This window comes from Hyperolius riggenbachi, chromosome 9, assembly GCF_040937935.1.
Source record: "Hyperolius riggenbachi isolate aHypRig1 chromosome 9, aHypRig1.pri, whole genome shotgun sequence".
NCBI lineage: Eukaryota > Metazoa > Chordata > Amphibia > Anura > Hyperoliidae > Hyperolius > Hyperolius riggenbachi.
In genome coordinates, this window is record NC_090654.1 from 33,981,608 (window position 1) to 34,002,411 (window position 20,804).

Here is a 20,804-nt window from a genome sequence, read left to right on the forward strand (position 1 = left end):
GCAGCCTGCCCTGGTGGTCCCTCGGACACTGGGACCACCAGGGCAGGAGGCAGCCAGTATAATAGGCTTTGTATACATTACAAAGCCTATTATACACTTTCCGTGCGGCGATCGGGCAGCTAGTAACCCGCCGGCGCTTCCGAACGGCCGGCGGGTTACAGCGAGCGGTGGGCGGAGCCAGTCCCCGGCGGCTGATTGCGTCACAAATGACGCGATCGCCGCATAGCCACTCCCGCAGCCGCCCCCGCCGATGGGCGTATTGCGGTCGTTTGGGCCCGGACTTTGCCGCCGCCCATCGGCTGGGGGCGGTCGTTAAGTGGTTAACGTGCAGCGTTAGACACCAACACAATGTCTGAACTGTGAACAGCCCATTGATTTTTCATTGTTGTAAGTTATTGTGCGTTACATGTTGTTGTAACGTGCCACTTTAACGTGAAGCGAAAAAAAAATGATAATATAATAAATTGGTTGTGTAGTACGGATAATTACTAGAATATTAGAAGCAAAGAAAATATCCTCATATTTTTATTTTCAGTTATATATTGCATCATTCTCTAATATTTGCAGTTTCCCCACTACTCAGCAATCTAAATGATTGTTACAGAGCAGGCTGTGAACATTTGATCTGTCCTGAACTGCTCTCTGCAGAAGAAAAAGCCTGACAGCTGAGATAATAAACTTCAGATAACAGAGCTCTCTGCGACTTTGAAAGTCATAGAGCTGAATGGCTTGTTTTGCATAGATAACAACTAGAGTGTCTTAACTCTTCCTGTACTGGAAACCATATTAGACTCTGCTCCCAATGTTTTATTTTTTAGCTGTACTACACATACAGGGAGTGAAGAATTATTAGGCAAGTTGTATTTTTGAGGAATAATTTTGAAAGTAGTTTTAAGTTTGTTTTCAGTTTTAGCTATTTTAGGGCGCTATCTGTGTGTGCAGGTGACTATTACTGTGCATAATTATTTGGCAACTTAACAAAAAAACAAATATATACCCATTTCAATTATTTATTTTTACCAGTGAAACCAATATAACATCTCAACATTGACAAATATACATTTCTGACATTCAAAAACAAAACAAAAACAAATCAGTGACCAATATAGCCACCTTTCTTTGCAAGGACACTCAAAAGCCTGCCATCCATGGATTCTGTCAGTGTTTTGATCTGTTCACCATCAACATTGCGTGCAGCAGCAACCACAGCCTCCCAGACACTGTTCAGAGAGGTGTACTGTTTTCCCTCCTTGTAAATCTCACATTTATTGATGGACCACAGGTTCTCAATGGGGTTCAGATCTGGTGAACAAGGAGGCCATGTCATTAGTTTTTCTTCTTTTATACCCTTTCTTGCCAGCCACGCTGTGGAGTACTTGGACGCGTGTGATGGAGCATTGTCATGCACTTCTTCCTGTACCACTGCTTGAAGAAGGTGTCTTCCAGAAACTGGCAGTAGGACTGGGAGTTGAGCTTGACTCCATCCTCAACCCGAAAAGGCCCCACAAGCTCATCTTTGATGATACCAGCCCAAACCAGTACTCCACCTCCACCTTGCTGGCGTCTGAGTCGGACTGGAGCTCTCTGCCCTTTACCAATCCAGCCACGGGCCCATCCATCTGGCCCATCAAGACTCACTCTCATTTCATCAGTCCATTAAACTTTAGAAAAATCAGTCTTGAGATATTTCTTGGCCCAGTCTTGACGTTTCAGCTTGTGTGTCTTGTTCAGTGGTGGTCGTCTTTCAGCCTTTCTTACCTTGGCCATGTCTCGGAGTATTGCACACCTTGTGCTTTTGGGCACTCCAGTGATGTTGCAGCTTTGAAATATGGCCAAACTGGTGGCATCTTGGCAGCTGCACGCTTAACTTTTCTCAGTTTATGGGCAGTTATTTTGCTCCTTGGTTTTTCCACACGCTTCTTGCGACCCTGTTGACTATTTTGAATGAAACGCTTGATTGTTCGATGATCACGCTTCAGAAGCTTTGCCATTTTAAGAGTGCTGCATCCCTCTGCAAGATATCTCACTATTTTTGACTTTTCTGAGCCTGTCAAGTCCTTCTTTTGACCCATTTTGCCAAAGGAAAGGAAGTTGCCTAATAATTATGCACACCTGATATAGGGTGTTGATGTCATTAGACCACACCCCTTCTCATTACAGAGATGCACATCACCTAATATGCTTAATTGGTAGTAGGCTTTCGAGCCTATACAGCTTGGAGTAAGACAACATGCATAAAGAGGATAATGTGGTCAAAATACTCATTTGCCTAATAATTCTGCACTCCCTGTACAACAAATCATTATATCATCTTTTTTTTTCCTTCATTGTCTCTTTAATAGCTTAATAGCTTCAGTGTCTCTTTAATAGCTTGCTTTGTAAACACATGTGAGGATAGCATAGATCAGATTTCAGCAGCTCACTGAACTGCCCTCAGCCAATCAGCGAGGAGCAGGAATGTGGGAGGCAGTGATCACAAGTTTCCTTCTCATTGGCAATGGCAAAAATAGAACCAGGCTGCTCGAGATGAGATTTATTACAGCAGAAACATTTCTGAATAGATTGGAGTGCTTGCAATGCAGAGTGAGATTGCAGGCTACATATTAAACACAGAGCAGTGGGTAAATGGAATTTTATTTTGTGGCTCACAATCCTGCTTTAAGGTTGCCTCATGAGGAAGGAGGACTGGTCCATAACCACTAATAGGTAAGAACCATTAGGTTTAAAACACTTACTGTAAATTACAGCTTATTACTGTGAAACATATGTACACCTTATACATACAGTATGTGTATACATGTATTTTACATTTTCCAGTTTTTTGTCATAATGCTCCTTTCATTCCCTTAGATCTATAGATGTTCTGGAAGTAAACGTTCAAGTTCTGATTTCCAGCCAAATACTGATTGCACAGATACTGATACCTGCTTGTTGGTTGTTTACAGATCCAAGCACTCAGGAGACACAGGAAGCCCTGAGTAAGATGACCTTCAAGCACAAACTGATGAATCTAGAACCTTCCACCAAGTATGCCCTCTTCCTGAGGGTGTATTCCCCTGTCGGAATCAGCCGAGACTCTGGAACCATCTTCGTCACCACCCGAGATATCGGTAAAGTCTTCATGTGGGACGTGGGTGGGTTTTGGCCCATTGGCATAACCTGACGTCTGTGACCTTTCTCCGCAATGGCTGACTGGTCGTCTTGGTGTCTTCTTGGTTTCTTTAGTTCCCAAGACTCCAGACTTCTCGGTCACCACTGTTAATGACACCAGCATTAGGATCGACTGGGAAGGAGCTCCACCTTCATCTACCATTCAGGGCTACAAATTAGAATATCGCAAAATGCCATGCACGAGCTTCCAGGGGACTCAGATCCTGCCACGGAACCAGACTTCCTTCATCTACTATGACCTGGGTGAGAAAGCATAAGGCTTAACATGAACCTGCTCTGCTTTACGATACAAATACCCTTGCTCAGTTCCACAATTCCAAGACACCTGATGATTTCAGTCAATAGTCCTTGTTGTGAACTACACCTCGTAAGAAATAAACATATGATAGTGCAGATGGTTTATGCCAGCAATTTGTCACCCCAAGTGCCACCTTATGCCAATAGGAGGTGAGGGGGATACCAACACCGTAGGGTCTCCTGTTCTCCCCACCCGGTTTGGTCCCCTGCTTATCGTACTGATGATTTTCTGGCCTTAATACCACTTCCTGTCACCATTCAGCTTCTCTCTATAGTGACTGAAATAAAACGTGCTATAGTGTAAAAACACTTTTAATGTAAAAGTCTAAAAGTATTGAGCTTACATTAAAAAGCATATAACAGCATGTGATATCACCAACTCCCTGGTCTTCAGGCCGCTGCGGGTATCAGATCAGTCTCTCCTCTTCCATTGTTGGCACATATCGGCACACTATAATAGAACGTGCTATAGTGTAAACCACTTTTAATTTAAAATTCTAACAGTATTGCGCTTATATTAAAAAAAAGCATTAATCATTTCTATGACGAAACTGGTAGGGTGGAGCTCCACCCTACCGGTTTCGTCATAGATATGATTAATGCTTTTTTTAATATAAGCGCAATACTGTTAGAATTTTAAATTAAAAGTGGTTTACACTATAGCACGTTCTATTTGAGTCACTATGAAGCTGGATGGTCACAGGAAGTGATATTAAGAAAGCATCCGTGCGGTAAGCAGGGGGGACCAAATGGGGGGGGGGGTCGGGGTAGAGGGGGGAGGAGCTAGCCCCCTCACCTCCTATTGACATAAGGTGGCAATTGTGGTGACAAATTGCTGGCATTAACCATCTGCACTATAATATGTTTCTTTCTTCCAAGGTGTGGTTCACAACAAGGACTATTGATTGAAATAATCAGGTGTCTTAGAATTGTGGAACTGAGCGCTATTGAAAGGTTATTTGAATTGCTTGTGGCGGTCTGGAGTAGAGTGCTCCACCAGAAGTGGTGTTTATTTAAGATGACACTGAAGCAAAAAAAAACAAAAAACCTTATAATACAATGAATTGTATGTGTAGTATGGATAATTAATAGAACATAAGTAGCAAAGAAAAGTCTCATTTTTTTATTTTAAGGTATATAGCTTTTTTTTTTCCTTATAACATATCATTCTCTAATATTTGCAGTTAACAAATTACACTGTGTTTTAAATGATGAAATGATGAAACAGAGCAGAGCTAATGAACCTTTGAACTCCCCTGCAGTAAAACCTTAGATAAACATGAAACACTGAGAGGTTGGGATAAGTGCTTCAGAGAACAGCACTGTAACCAACCCACGTTGGGTCAGAGAGCTCAGAGAAGCTCCTTTGTATACTGTAGGTAACTGATGTTTCTTAACTTTTCCTGTACTTTTCCTAGGACTAGAGGACATGATCTGCGCATGGAGGAAAAACGTTTTAGCCATTTATTTAGGAAAGGGTTCTTTACAGTAAGAGTGATTAAGATGTGGAATGCATTGCCACAGGAAGTCGTTATGGCAAACTCTATACCTGCATTTAAAGGCGGCTTAGATGCTTTCCTTGCGTTGAAAGACATCCATGGCTACAATTACTAGGTTATGCCTAATGATGTTGATCCAGGGATTTTATCTGATTGCCATCTGGAGTTGGGAAGGAATTTTTCCCTTTTGGGGGCTAATTGGTCCATTGCCTTGTAAGGGTTTTTTCGCCTTCCTCTGGATCAACAGGGGTATGTGGGGGACGGGCTGGTGTTGTACTTTATACTGGTTGAACTCGATGGACGTATGTCTTTTTTCAACCAAAATAACTATGTAACTATGTACTGGAAACAATACTCGTGCCTCTGCTAATAATGTTTTATTTCTTAGCTATATTACACATACAGATCGTATTATAAGTTTATTTTCACACCAGATTCCCTTTAATATTAATTTTATCTCCAGTATTGTATGTGAAGCACAGTGAGATTTTGTACTTTACAATACACCATCTTGTTTCTTGTAATCAAACTGGGCTAGGAAAGTGATTTTGCTTTTTCTATTTCCCTTAACAGAACCGTCCTCTTTGTACCAAATCAGACTGGTGGCCTTCGGTAACAGCGGAGATGGAAACGACACTCATCGATTTGTGTCCTTGAGGCGCAGTGGAAAGGTGGTACCAGGTAAACATTGGCCAGGCTTGTTAGATAAAAGGGGATTTTTGCTCAAACAAGTTATAAATGAATCTTTCTTGAAATTGCATTAAACTGCCCCCGAAGTGATGTGACAAGACATAGACGTGTGTATGTACGGTGCCTAGCATACATATAACTAAGTTGTGTTCCCTTTCTTCCTTTTTCTGCCTAAGGCTTCTTGCACACAGGGACGTTACAGGCGCACGTTAGTGCAGCCTGTAACGCTCCCCCAACGCACAGCAAAGTAACACAAGTGGGCTGTTCACACTGCCCACGTTGTGTTACTTTGTAACGCAGCAAAGTGCTGCATGCTGTGCGTTCTAGGCGGCTAAGCCGCGTTAGACTGCTTGCACATGCTCAGTCATGTTGGGGAGGAGCGGAGAGCGGCCAGGCACATGGCTAATTAATAGTCACTGCACTCAGTGACGTGCAGTGTTTACTTCCTGGAGCGGCCGCTCTGTGTGGCGATTGGCCGGGCGGGACCACTTAATGCCGCATGCGTCCAAGAGTACGCATCACGGCATCACGGACGCCAGAGTGAGCTGCACAACGCGGCTCACTCCGACGTCCACACCAGAGAGCACCAGGCGTTGCGTTAGGGGCACGTTATGTGCCCTATAACGTCACCCCTAAACGCAACGTCCTGGTGTGTAACTAGCCTAAAAGTTAATCAGGTGACAGTTTGCAAGTGACAGTTTCTCTCCAGGACCTAGTCAGACTATAGCATAATCCTCACTGATAAGGAATTACAGCCATAAAACTCTTTCCTGACAGTGAACAGTTTAATGTGCAGGGGATAGTTTTAAAAAAGGATAATTAACTTATTTTAGCTTCTGTAACTCTGAAAGACTGCATCAATCATATGAGACAATACAACATTACTCATACATTTTTTTTTAGCTGATACACAGAAAAGAAAACTGGGATAGCTAAAAAAAAAAAATACATTTTTAGGAGTAGGAGGATGGATACAATTGTTTATCTCATCATTTTATTTTCACCTTGGGTTTACTTTTACGGTGAACCTAAGGTGCAAATAAACTGATAACATTTATATTCATCCTCCTACTCCTAAATTTTTTTTTAATTATCCCCTGGTTTTATTTTATATTCAAACATTTGCAAAGTAGGTTGAATTTTTTACTGTCTCTAATCAGTGGCAGCCTATTAAGTATCCCAGAGTTAGATAAAGGTCAATAGTTCATGTATTTTAGCTCCCTGCCCTCAGAAGTTGTATTCTGCCAGGAAAACATTTATGGCTGTAATTTGCTTATCAGTGATGTTTATTATATTCCGGACAAGACAGAAGATGTCACTTTTATGCCTAGAAATGATTTCAGGCAGCAAAATAAAGCAAGTAAAACAACTAGATTATGTTTTATTCTGTACATACTCTTTAACCACTTCAGGACCACAGTCTTTTCGCCCCTTAAGGACCAGAGCCTTTTTCTCCATTCAGACCACTGCAGCTTTCACGGTTTAATGCTCGGTCATACAACCTACCACCTAAATGAATTTTACCTCCTTTTCTTGTCACTAATACAGCTTTCTTTTGATGCTATTTGATTGCTGCTGCGAGTTTTACTTTTTATTATATTCATCAAAAAAGACATGAATTTTGTCAAAAAAATGACTTTTTTAACTTTCTGTGCTGACATTTTTCAAATAAAGTAAAATTTCCTATACATTTGAGCGCGAAAGTTATTCTGCTACATGTCTTTGATAAAAAAACAACCATTCAGTGTATATTTATTGGATTGGGTAAAAGTTATAGCGTTTACAAACTATGGTGCCAAAAGTGAATTTTCCCATTTTCAAGCATCTCTGACTTTTCTGCGCACCTGTCAGGTTTCATGAGGGGCTAAAATTCCAGGATAGTCCAAATACCCCCCAAATGACCCCATTTTGGAAAGAAGACATCCCAAAGTATTCAGTGAGAGGCATGGTGAGTTCATAGAAGATTTTATTTTTTGTCACAAGTTAGCGGAAAATGACACTTTGTGACAACAACAACAAAAAAAAAAGTTTCCATTTCTTCTAACTTGCGACAAAAAAAAAATGAAATCTGCCACGGACTCACTATGCTCCTCTCTGAATACCTTGAAGTGTCTACTTTCCAAAATGGGGTCATTTGTGGGGTGTGTTCACTGTCCTGGCATTTTGGGGGGTGCCTAATTGTAAGCACCCCTGTAAAGCCTAAAGATGCTCATTGGACTTTGGGCCCCTTAGCGCAGTTAGGCTGCAAAAAAGTGCCACACGTGGTATTGCCGTACTCAGGAAAAGTAGTATAATGTGTTTTGGGGTGTATTTTTACACATACCCATGCTGGGTGGGAGAAATATCTCCGTAAATGACAATTTTTTTATTTTTTTTACACACAATTGTCTATTTATAGAGATATTTCTCCCACTCAGCATGGGTATGTGGAAAAATACACCCCAAAACACATTATACTACTTCTCCTGAGTACGGCAATACCACATGTGTGGCACTTTTTTGCACCCTAACTGCGCTAAGGGGCCCAAAGTCCAATGAGTACCTTTAGGATTTCACAGGTCATTTTGAGAAATTTCGTTTCAAGACTACTCCTCACGGTTTAGGGCCCCTAAAATGCCAGGACAGTATAGGAACCCCACAAATTACCCCATTTTAGAAAGAAGACACCCCAAGGTATTCCATTAGGAGTATGGTGAGTTCATAGAAGATTTTTTTTTTTTGTCACAAGTTAGCGGAAATTGATGTTAATTGTTTTTTTTCACAAAGTGTCATTTTCCGCTAACTTGTGACAAAAAATAAAATCTTCTATGAACTCACCATACTCCTAACGGAATACCTTGGGGTGTCTTCTTTCTAAAATGGGGTCATTTGTGGGGTTCCTATACTGCCCTGGCATTTTAGGGGCCCTAAACCGTGAGGAGTAGTCTTGAAACCAAATGTCGCAAAATGACCTGTGAAATCCTAAAGGTACTCATTGGACTTTGGGCCCCTTAGCGCACTTAGGGTGCAAAAAAGTGCCACACATGTGGTACCGCCGTACTCAGGAGAAGTAGTATAATGTGTTTTGGGGTGTATTTTTACACATACAGATGCTGGGTGGGAGAAATATCTCTGTAAATGACAATTATTTGATTTTTTTTACACACAATTGTCCATTTACAGAGAGATTTCTCCCACCCAGCATGGGTATGTATAAAAATACACCGCAAAACACATTATACTACTTCTTCTGAGTACGGCGATACCACATGTGTGACACTTTTTTGCAACCTAGGTGCGCTAAGGGGCCTAACGTCCTATTCACAGGTCATTTTGAGGCATTTGGATTCTAGACTACTCCTCACGGTTTAGGGCCCCTAAAATGCCAGGGCAGTATAGGAACCCCACAAGTGACCCCATTTTAGAAAGAAGACACCCCAAGGTATTCCGTTAGGGGTATGGTGAGTTCATAGAAGATTTTATTTTTTGTCACAAGTTAGTGAAAAATGACACTTTGTGAAAAAAACAATAAAAATCCAATTTCCTCTAACTTTTGACAAAAAATAAAATATTCTATGAACTCATCATACACCTAACAGAATACCTTGGGGTGTCTTCTTTCTAAAATGGGGTCACTTGTGGGGTTCCTATACTGCCCTGGCATTTTACGGGCCCAAAACTGTGAGTAGTCTGGAAACCAAATTTCTCAAAATGACTGTTCAGGGGTATAAGCATCTGCAAATTTTGATGACAGGTGGTCTATGAGGGGGCAAATTTTGTGGAAGCGGTCATAAGCAGGGTGGCCTCTTAGATGACAGGATGTATTGGGCCTGATCTGATGGATAGGAGTGCTAGGTGGGTGACAGGAGGTGATTGATGGGTGTCTCAGGGGGCGGTTAGAGGGGAAAATAGATGCAATAAATGCACTGGGGACGTGATCGGAAGGGGGTCTGAGGGGGATCTGAGGGTTTGGCCGAGTGATCAGGAGCCCACACGGGGCAAATTAGGGCCTGATCTGATGGGTAGGTGTGCTAGGGGGTGACAGGAGGTGATTGATGGGTGTCTCAAGGTGTGATTAGAGGGGGGAAATAGATGCAAGCAATGCACTGGCGAGGTGATCAGGGCTGGGGTCTGAGGGCGTTCTGAGGTGTGGGCGGGTGATTGGGTGCCCACAAGGGGCAGATTAGGGTCTAATCTGATGGGTAACAGTGACAGGTGGTGATAGGGGGTGATTGATGGGTAATTAGTGGGTGTTTAGAGGAGAGAAGATCTGCGGGCGATCTATTGGTGTGGGTGGGTGATCAGATTGCCCGCAAGGGGCAGGTTAGGGGCTGTTTGATGGGTGGCAGTGACAGGGGGTGATTGATGGGTGGCAGTGACAGGGGGTGATTGATGGGTGATTGACAGGTGATCAGTGGGTTATTACAGGGAATAACAGATGTAAATATTGCACGGGCGAATTGATAAGGGGGGGTCTGAGGGCAATCTGAGCGTGTGGGCGGGTGATTGGGTGCCCGCAAGGGGCAGATTAGGGTCTAATCTGATGGGTAACAGTGACAGGTGGTGATAGGGGGTGATTGATGGGTAATTAGTGGGTGTTTAGAGGAGATAAGAGATGTAAACAATGGATTTGGGAGGTGATCTGATGTCGGATCTGCGGGCGATCTATTGGTGTGGGTGGGTGATCAGATTGCCCGCAAGGGGCAGGTTAGGGGCTGATTGATGGGTGGCAGTGACAGGGGGTGATTGATGGGTGGCAGTGACAGGGGGTGATTGATGGGTGATTGACAGGTGATCAGTGGGTTATTACAGGGAATAACAGATGTAAATATTGCACGGGCGAATTGATAAGGGGGGGTCTGAGGGCAATCTGAGCGTGTGGGCGGGTGATTGGGTGCCCGCAAGGGGCAGATTAGGGTCTAATCTGATGGGTAACAGTGACAGGTGGTGATAGGGGGTGATTGATGGGTAATTAGTGGGTGTTTAGAGGAGATAAGAGATGTAAACAATGGATTTGGGAGGTGATCTGATGTCGGATCTGCGGGCGATCTATTGGTGTGGGTGGGTGATCAGATTGCCCGCAAGGGGCAGGTTAGGGGCTGATTGATGGGTGGCAGTGACAGGGGGTGATTGACGGGTGATTGACGGGTGATTGACAGGTGATTGACGGGTGATTGACAGGTGATCAGGGGGGATAGATGCATACAGTACACGGGGGGGGGGGGGGGGGTGATCAGGAGGGAGTAGGGGGCAGATTAGGGACTTAAAAATAAAATAGCGTTGACAGATAGTGACAGGGAGTGATTGATGGGTGATTAGGGGGGTGACTGGGTGCAAACAGTGGTCTGGGGGGTGGGCAGGGGGGGTCTGAGGGGTGCTGTGGGCGATCAGGGGGCAGGGGAGGGGGAAATCAGTGTGCTTGGGTGCAGACTAGGGTGGCTGCAGCCTGCCCTGGTGGTCCCTCGGACACTGGGACCACCAGGGCAGGAGGCAGCCAGTATAATAGGCTTTGTATACATTACAAAGCCTATTATACTTGTTACATGCGGCGATCCGGGTGCTAGTAACCCGCCGGCGCTTCCGAACGGCCGGCGGGTTACAACGAACGGTGGGCGGAGCCAGTCCCCGGCGGCTGATCGCGTCACGAATGACGCGATCGCCGCACAGACACTCCCGCAGCCGCCCCCGCCGATGGGCGTATTGCGGTCGTTTGGGCCCGGTCTTTGCCGCCGCCCATCGGCTGGGGGCGGTCCTCAAGTGGTTAATCTCATCATGTCACATGTATCCTGAGGTACACTTTAAGTGTTATGCAGAAGCTCACCTTAGCAATGATTCACCATACTGCTGGTGTGTATAGGCCTTAGGGCCGGTCCATATAGACATTAAGCGACGGTCACAGCATTCATCCATGAAGCGTTGTCCATTCAAGCACTGTCCATGGACAGTGCTTTTTAAATGTTGGCGCTGTTGCCTGTTCGTGCAAACACCGCACTCAATCCTGTTGTGTCATTTCATCCTGGAAATACATGTAGCGCCCACGTTTGGCTACGCTTGACTGTCCCCCTGTAGCGGTCAAAACATGATGCCGCTGAAGGTTGCCAGATGGCTTTCTGCTCGCTAGCTGAAAAGCATTTGGCAATGTCTAAATCAGGCGCCACCACTGCTGGTTCAGATGCCCGCCTGAACCAGCTCTCAAAGTGAACCTGAGATGGTTCTATAGCAGTGATGGCTAACCTTGGCACTCCAGCTGTGACAAAACTACAAATCCCATCATGCTTCTGCCTGCTTAGAGCTGTCATAGTACTGCAATGCCTCATGGGACTTGTAGTTCCACCACAGCTGGAGTGCCAAGGTTAGCCATCACTGTTCTATAGGTAACTAGGGCTTCCTCCAGCCCCATGAGCGCAGTGGCCTCCCTTGTCGTCCTCCTCGGCCTCACCTTTATGCCGCTATGACTTCCGGTAATCCACACAGTCGTGGCAGTCTGTGTATGTGCGGCTGCGTGTGCACACCCCTCATCACGCTCCCATCCTCTGGGAAGCGTGTGGCCGAGTGGCTTTTGCGCAGAAGCCCACGACTGGCGGCAACTGACCGGATTACTGGGAGTCGTAGTGCCAGAATGGAGGGGTCAAAGAGGACATCGAGGGAAGACATGGGGCTGGAGGAAGCCCCAAGTATGTATAAGTAAACGCTGGTGTACCATCTTAGGTACACTTTAAGGAGTTGACTACATCTACTTGTTCAAGATCAAGGTCCCAAACCAGGACAGTTTGTCATGATGCCAATTAATTGCTAGTTATCCAGAGTTCCTGAAACTGTTTTATCCATCCACAGATCCCTCACCTGACTCCGAGGAAGAACACAAACCCACGCTAGGATTGATATTTGGAGTCTGTGTTGGTTTGGCTTGTCCGGTCCTCTGCCTTCTGCTGCTATTCTTGCTGTATTGGAAGAGGTAGGAAAAACAGTTTGTAAGATGCAGTGCGAGACTTCCATCTCTTCAAATGTCTGTGGCCAACTCCACTTTTCGCTTACAGGCACTTATGTAAGAGAAAAACCAATGAGGGATGTGGCCACAATGTACAGGAGGAGAAGACTGACCAGGCAATAGAGGAGGAAAGGGACAGGAACTCAGAAGAACCAACAGAACTACTCTCAGTGGTAAGAAAAACTGTAATGTACCAATAAATTACTGCTTATTTGATCCACTCTGTATCTTACCTACAGCAAAAAGCGCCAATGGTATTGGAAAATCTGCCTTCCATTCCTAATACATAGGCTTTAAAGTGTACCCGAGCTGAAGCATCCTCATGTATTTTACAATATATATCAGTGGGAACATTTAAGAAAACACCTACCCTGCTCTCTGTTTCATTATTTACTGTTCAGATTGCTTCTTATCAGCCCAGATAAAATCCCTGACTGAGCATTCAGTCTGGCTTTGCTATAATGACCAAGCTATAATGTATCCTGAGCAGAGCCACAAGAGGGCAGCCTTGGGCTCGAAAAGACAGCACAGAAAACAGACTCAGCTATAAAGATTCCTGAACAAAGCCAAACTGAATGCTCAGTCGGGGATTTTATCAGGGCTGAAAACAAGCAGGCAGAACAGTGAAGAATGAAACAGAGAGCAGGGTAGGTGTTTTCTCTAATGTTCCCACTGATATATATGCTAAAATACATAAGGGTACTTCGTCTCTGGTTCCCTTTAAAGTGTACCCGAGCTGAAGCTCAGGTACAAAATTAGATACTTAAAGAGAGGGAAGCCTCAGGATCATATTGAGGCTTACCTCAGTATTCTTATGTCCCCCGCCACTCAGCACGGCCCACCAGAAGATTAGTGACGACAAGGCACTGTGGCTAATCATATCGGGTCCGTGCAGCTCCTCTTTCTGCAGAGTGGCCGCGCAGTAGCAGCGTGAGCCGCCCACGCATGCACAGTAAACTGGAGCTCCGTGCTACTGCGCATGGACAGGCGGGCGGACAGGCTCACTTAGCTACTGCTCGGCCACACTCGTAACAGAGGAGGAGCACGGCCCTGGTCTGGAGGGGAGCTGCGCTCAGCGACGGGGGACATCGGAGTACCGAGGAAAGCCTCAATAGCATCCTGAGGCTTCCCTCTCTTCAGGTAACAACAGAATACAGCAAGCAAGTAGGATGAGCAGGAAAGCTGGCACTGCTGCAAGTGTTCAATTTATTGTAGCATACATAAAGTGCAGGCGTGCAACATCTTGCAAAATGGCATAAAAAGTCATCGACATACCCTTGTGAGAGGCCTCCGTAGAATCACTATCCCAGCGCGAAACGGCCGTCAGGCATCATTGCCCAGCACCCACCACCACCCACGCCTCCTCTCACAAGGGTATGTCAATTGTCCAAAATGTCTTGGTATCCCGAGGAATCCAGAGTTCCTTTCAATGGAACTAAGCCCAATCCCTGAAAGACAACCCTACACTATAATACCCTCTCTACCAAACTACCAAGCATTTTTCACCAATGCAGCCAAGACAGTACCATTTCAATGGCATCCCCCAAATGCACTTTGATCCATTAGATTGCCAGAAAGAGAAGTTGGATTCCTCACTCTGGACAACGTGTCTCCATTGCTCTGCAGTCCAGTGGTGTGCTTTATATCACTGCATCTGATGATTTGCTTTCATTAAGCTCTCCACGCATTGTTCTTGAGTTTATCTAAAGCCAAAGTCTGTAGCTATTGAATTATTGGATAATTAAAAGCAAAATAGAGGCTGCCATTTTGAACTCCTTGAGGCTTAGTGCAAACATAACATGAAAGGCTGTGTTTTATGTCGCTTCATTTTATGTTGTGTGCGTTTTTGCTGCATTTGTGTTAGCAGGGTTTTTTTTTTTTTTTACCACAGATGCCCTTTACAAGCGTTTTGATGCGTTTGCAGTTTGCATACACAACGCATATGCGTTTTTCATGTGGTTTTCTTTTGTTTTATGCAAATCACTAGGAAGACAACAGGAAGCGGAAATACATCATAAATTTTTTTTTCCGAAAAACGCATAGAAAAATGCATACCATTGCGTTTTCATTGACTTTCGTTATGTGCGTTTTTGAATATTATGCAACAAAACCAGTATTTCCTGCGGTCCATAGACTTCCATTAGTGGTAAAAACGCATTTTTCACAACGCTAGCGTTTCTGCTATGCGTGCACCCAGCCTAAAACAAAAGCCACCTGCCAGTCTTTTCACTTTGGTTGTTTGCGAGTCCCACCTGGAACATGTATACAGCTAAAAGCACTGCATCCATCTTTATACTGAAAGAGAACCCGAGGCGGGTTCTCACAACGAAATCCCCATACAGAGGCTGGGTCTGCCTATAGAGCCCAGCCTCTGTTGCTATTTAGATCACCCCTAAATCCCCCCCTGCGCTCAGGGAGACCCCATAAATCTCAGCTGCGCTTCACGGGCTGTGTTTACCTTTGTAACGTCAGTCTCCGCTCTCCCCCGCCTCCTGCAGAGCTCCGGTCCCGCCCACGTCCCTTCCCTCCAATCAGCGGGGAGGGAAGGGACGCGGGTGGGGACCGGAGCTATGCAGGAGGCGGGGGACAGCGGAGACTGACGTTACAAAGGTATACACAGCCCTCTCTGACAAGCTGAGTGTCAGCAGCGCGGCTGTTATTTATGGGGGGGGGGGGGGGGAGTTGCAGAGCGCAGGGGGGGGGGGGGGGCGATCTAAATAGCAACAGAGGCTGGGCTCTATAGATAGACCCAGCCTCTGTATGGGGATTTTATTCTCAGAACCCCGCCTCGGGTTCTCTTTAAAGATAATCTGTAAGAAAAAAACCCTCCTGGGGAGTACTTACCTCGGGAGGGGGAAGCCTCTGGACCCTAATAAGGCTTCCCCCGTCCTCCTCTGCCCCAGTGCTGGAAGACCCCGAAACCACAGCTGACAAAGATGTTGGCTGTGGCGCAGTAACGCCTGCAATATTTACCTTCCCTGGCCTCAGCGCAGGTGCAGTAGCGGCTCGCCAATCGGGCTCAGGCAGAAATAGCTGAGCCCGATTGGGTCCACTCTACTTACCGTACTTCTTACAGATTTCTTTAAAGTGCAAGAGGGGGACAGTAGCCACAATGGAGCCACAATGGAGAAGTTGTCAGACCAGCTGGTTTCAATGATATCTGATTTGTCTGGGAAACTGTCCCTCACTTGCTGCAAGTTACCCTTTATTATTATTAATTTATAAAGTGCCAACATATGTCGTGGCCCTGTACAAAGTAAGGAACAAAAGAATAAAGAAAATGGTATACACCAATATACAAAATACGGAGTTTGTACAAAATACAGAATTGGTAATTACAGTGACAACATTAATATAAATAAACCTGTATGTTGCGCTCTTATCCGGATAAGTATATTGTACATGTGTCCTCCGTGGTTCCTGTCCAGTATGCAGTATCATAGTCACTTTTGTTAAATGTGTTTCAGCCTCACTTGTATTGTGTATTCACTGAAGATTGTTTGATCATATTGCATCGTTTTGAATTATTGCATAATATTGATAGCATTTAGCACTGTATTGGGAGTTACTGTCATTAGGACAGCATTGCACTTTATTACTAGTATACTGGTTAACAATTGAACCCGGGTTCATACCCAGCGGGTGGCTCTTATGTGAGCACCCCTGAGGTTGATCTATGACAAATATATACATATGGATTCATTGAGCACTGCTATTTCATGGTGATTAATTACACAGGTGGCATATATGTTTTAATTGTTTTTATGTGTATAGTGATGTTATTGTACTAATAAATTGCATATATCTTTTCATTACTGTACATGTGTGGTGCTGTTTTTAAAGGGCCTTGTTCTTCCGCCCCCCATGTATCTAGTTTTTGGTCCTAGCACACACATTAATAGTGTTGCAGAGAGATTCCTTTCTTATAAATAAACCTGTAACAAAATCCAAGACACAAAAGGGTGTTTTTTTAACCAGTCTTTATAAATCAAGTACCTTGTATTTGGTAGGAAAATAATCTTTAAAGAGGAACTTCAGCCTAAACAAAACATACTGTCATTAAGTTACATTAGTTATGTTAATTAAAATAGATGGGTAATATAATCTCTTACCCACTCTGTTTTAAAAGAACAGGCAAATGTTTATGATTTCATGAGGGCAGCCATCTTTTTGGTTGAAAGGAGGTGACCAGTAGCATGAGACACAGTTCCAACTGTCCTGTGTCCTGATCACACCTCCCAGTTGCTAATCAATGAGAACAACCACATCAGAAATCCCATCATGCTTTGCACAGCATCAGAGGAAAAATGCCTGGGCAGCTTTCTTTGATGGGGTGGAGCTTAGTTTCTGTGCAGCTAAAAATTAGGCTTTGGCGAGAAAAACAAAGTTCTGATGCTGCGAAACTGTTAAACCCCAAGCCTTTTCAGTGCTGCTGAGTAGATTTTTAGTCTGGGGTTTCACTTTAACGACATTTCTTTGTCTCATAGAATCCCACCAACGTGGCAGAAGCAGATTCATCACTAGGAAGAGACGCTACCAGAGTCAAGGAAGACCAAAGTCATGAGCCACCACATCCTGCTGTTTGAACAGTTTAACCTGTTGAGCTTGATTTCCCCAACCAGATGCTACCTCACCATGAATATATAAAATCCTCATCTTGTTTCAGAGATGTTAAATCTCCTTACCTGGTGATTGTTTACACGAGAGACTTCTCAGCTCGCTATTCAACAAAGGCTACCTAACTTTATGCCAAGGCTGAGTGACGATCCAGACACTTGGCCCTAACTACTCATGGAAAACTACCTACTGTGAAATTCAGAATTTTATGTCAAGAAGACCTCTGACTCTAAGTGCCAAAGGCCAATGGACCAAAAAAATAGACTTGTGATGGACTATTTCTGGAGACTTCAAAACAGACTCACAAACATTGATGGCTGAATACCAAAAGCTGATGGACTCAATAAATATTTCAGCTATATTGAAGATCCTGGATGACCTCTCTCTCTCTCTCCGCATTATCTGACTTTATAGTCTGAAACCTCTAGGAAAGGGAAAGTGGAGACCTTAGAGTGTCTCATGCCAACTTGGTGTCCACGGACATGACTTGGATGTGCCAAATTGAAAGAGGACTAGCCTGCAGAGAGACCTCATCACCCAATAACCGGGAACAATTGCTATTGAATTAGAGGAGTATTATGAAGGTTTCCACCAATTAATATTCCACCTGTGCTTTTTGTTGAACTGTTACATATTTAACCAAACATTGAGTACGCGCACTGTGTCGCCCATATGGACTGTGCTTGATCCTCATGGTGAGGCTGTGGGCGCTATAATAATGTTGTGTAGGTATACTGAAGAGGCTTGTACTATGTCTATGGAGAGAATAGAGATGACTGTAAGGCATACGATGGAACAGCTTTCTCCGCAGGAACAATGAGCTTGTTCATCACCGATATCAGGGGTGTAACTATAGGGAAGCAGTCCTGGCGACTGCAGGAGGACCCAGAGCAGTGCACCCCCAACTACTAACCTTCTCTACCTCTAATGCAGAAGTTAGAGCCGTTCTAGACTTTTTGCCGCCTGAAGCAATGCTTTGTGAGGATGCATCCTCCACCCCTCCACACCCCCCTCCCCGGGGTGTGTACGCAAAGCCGGAGAGGAGAGACACAACGGGCTGTACAACGGGCTCCGTTTTCTTCCTCCAAGACAGTATCTCCTACCTGCTGGCCCGCAGCATCTGATCCCCAGGATGCCGGGTATGTGCTGCACCTCCTCCCATAGCATCTCCTCCCTGCTGGCCCGCAGCCTCTCATCCCCAGGATACCGGGTATGTGCTGCACCTCCTCCCATAGCATCTACTCCCTGCTGGCCCGCAGCCTCTGATCCCCAGGATACCGGGTATGTGCTGCACCTCCTCCCATAGCATCTCCTCCCTGCTGGCCCGCAGCCTCTGATCCCCAGGATACCGGGCATGTGCTGCACCTCCTCCCATAGCATCTCCTCCCTGCTGGCCCGCAGCATTTGATCCCCAGGATGTCGGGTATGTGCTGCACCAACACCACATCACTCACACACTCTCATCAGATTAGCGATAGGATGAGATCACCAGCCACACATGAAGTCCTGCTTCTTCTCTGACTACAGCAGTGCCTCATGTGACCCAGCAGTGCCTCATGTGACCCAGCAGCACGTAACAGGTCACATGAGGCACCACTGTAGCCATGGATGCAGGAGGGTGGATGGAGAGCCTATCGTCAGAACCCTGAGAGCAGGTGAGTGATGCACTGCTGCACATCTAGGGAGGGGGAGATGTAGGATTCAAGAAGGGGGACAGTTGGGGGATGAGAGCCGCCTCTTGCCACCCTCTAATTCTTGCTGCTCTGAAGCACGTGGTTTACATTACTTCATGGAAGAACCACTCCTGTCTGAAGTCCAACCTCCAGATCAGCAATATATGAAGAAAGGCGGCAACCACTGGCTTAGGTTACCACTCAGCTGTCCCTCCTCCCCTTACCATTGAACGGAAACGCCACAGTAACATTGCCCATCCTCCCCTCTCACTTGTTTACAAAAATGCTGAGGTATCGACTGAATATCGATTGTTCAGGGCGACACACTCTGCCTTACAAAACTGCAATCCTGCAGGTACAATGCTGCTGACTGAACATCTACATCTGAACAGTAAATTATTCCTCCTGCCTGGCGGTCTGTTATAATGCCTTACTCATGGACCGGAGCGTAAAACTGTGACGTTCTAAAGTGTTTTTTTTCCCCCCTGTAACTTTTGAGTTAATTTTAGCTTACTGCAGTTGTTGTTTAATGTCACCCCTCCCCTCTGGACCAAAGGGCTCCAAATAAATTAAGAAACACAGTAACTTATAAAAATAGAGACATTTTGTCCATTGTATTGCACAACAAAGAGCTATTGATACACTACCTAGCCCTTCCCCCACCCTAACTCAATGTGTTAGTAACATGGCCGCTCGCCAATAGAAACGCATTTAACCCTTAAGCTCACAGACTACCTCTTGATCCTGAATCAGAATAGCGCTGCCTCCTGTTATCTGCGACTACAGCGACACCTGGTGGAAGGCATGCATACATGCATGCTTGTGGGACTGTTGCAGGATTGTGATGCTGGCATAAGTATGGGGAAGCTAAAGTGAGAGGAATAAGGAGGCTGCCATATTTATTTCCTTTTAAGAAATACCAGTTGCCTGGCTATTCTGCTGATGCTCTGCCTTTAATACTTGTAGCCATAGCCCCTGAACAAGCATGCAGCAGATCACATGTTTATGACATTATTGTCAGATCTGACAAGATTAGCTGCATGCTTGTTTCTGGTGTGATTCAGACACTACTGCAGCTAAATAGATCAGCAGGGCAGCCAGGCAACTGGTATTGTTTAACAAGAAATAAATATAACAAGAAATAAATATGGCCATTTTTCCTGAAACAGGCCACTGCAGCTTTAAAGAGAACCCGAATTGAAAATAAAAAGTCAAAATAACCATACATAGGTCATACTTACCTCCCATGTAGTCTACTCCTCAATCTCGTTCTGCTCTCCTGCGTCCCATTTGCCCACTGTGATCAATGGAATTCTCTGTCCTCCAATTTTGAAAATGGCCATTACCCCATACCAGCTTCCTGTTCAGCACACTGTTAAACTGTAATATCTCCAACTTGAGCCATAGGGAAACATGGACATTACCTTGCACATTCAGTTGTAACTGACAGCAACTGGTAGATTTCAGTTCTGACAACATCTTGTCAGAACTGGAAGGGATCACTGTAAGAATAAATGGTGAGCTTCTGAGAGGAACTGACGGTGAGGTAAGTATGTAATATTCATTTGCAGCTACATCATGTGTTTATTTAAAACAAATTTACTCACTTCAGGTTCCCTTTAAGGCCAAGCTGCAGGTCCGCACAACACAGCACACTAGTGTCCCTCCCCCCTTTTTCTCCGCACCAACAGAGCTCTCTGTTGGTGGGGTCTGATCGCTCCCCAGTTTATTTTTTTAAATAAATATGTATTTATTTATTTTTATCATTTTTTAACATTTACTTTTTGTTTTTTACTAACCCCTCCCTCCCCCAGCCGGCCAATCCTGGTGATCGGCTGTCATAGGCTTCTGCCTATGAGAGCCGATCGCTCTCTAGTGCCCCAGGGGGAC

The 20,804-nt window shown here is 44.9% G+C and overlaps 1 protein-coding gene across 1 annotated transcript in view; it reads left to right on the top strand.

Moving 5' to 3' along the window:
- LOC137533413 (immunoglobulin superfamily DCC subclass member 3-like) overlaps nucleotides 1-18,445 on the top strand; it is a 67,893-nt gene extending 49,448 nt beyond the window's left edge. The window contains exons 9-14 of the mRNA XM_068254809.1: nucleotides 2,946-3,110; nucleotides 3,226-3,414; nucleotides 5,541-5,648; nucleotides 12,471-12,591; nucleotides 12,674-12,797; nucleotides 17,112-18,445. Of these exons, the coding sequence (XP_068110910.1) occupies nucleotides 2,946-3,110; nucleotides 3,226-3,414; nucleotides 5,541-5,648; nucleotides 12,471-12,591; nucleotides 12,674-12,797; nucleotides 17,112-17,210 (806 nt within the window). The 3' untranslated portion in view covers nucleotides 17,211-18,445. The remainder of the gene's footprint in view (nucleotides 1-2,945; nucleotides 3,111-3,225; nucleotides 3,415-5,540; nucleotides 5,649-12,470; nucleotides 12,592-12,673; nucleotides 12,798-17,111) is intronic.
- The last annotated feature ends 2,359 nt before the right edge of the window (nucleotides 18,446-20,804 follow it).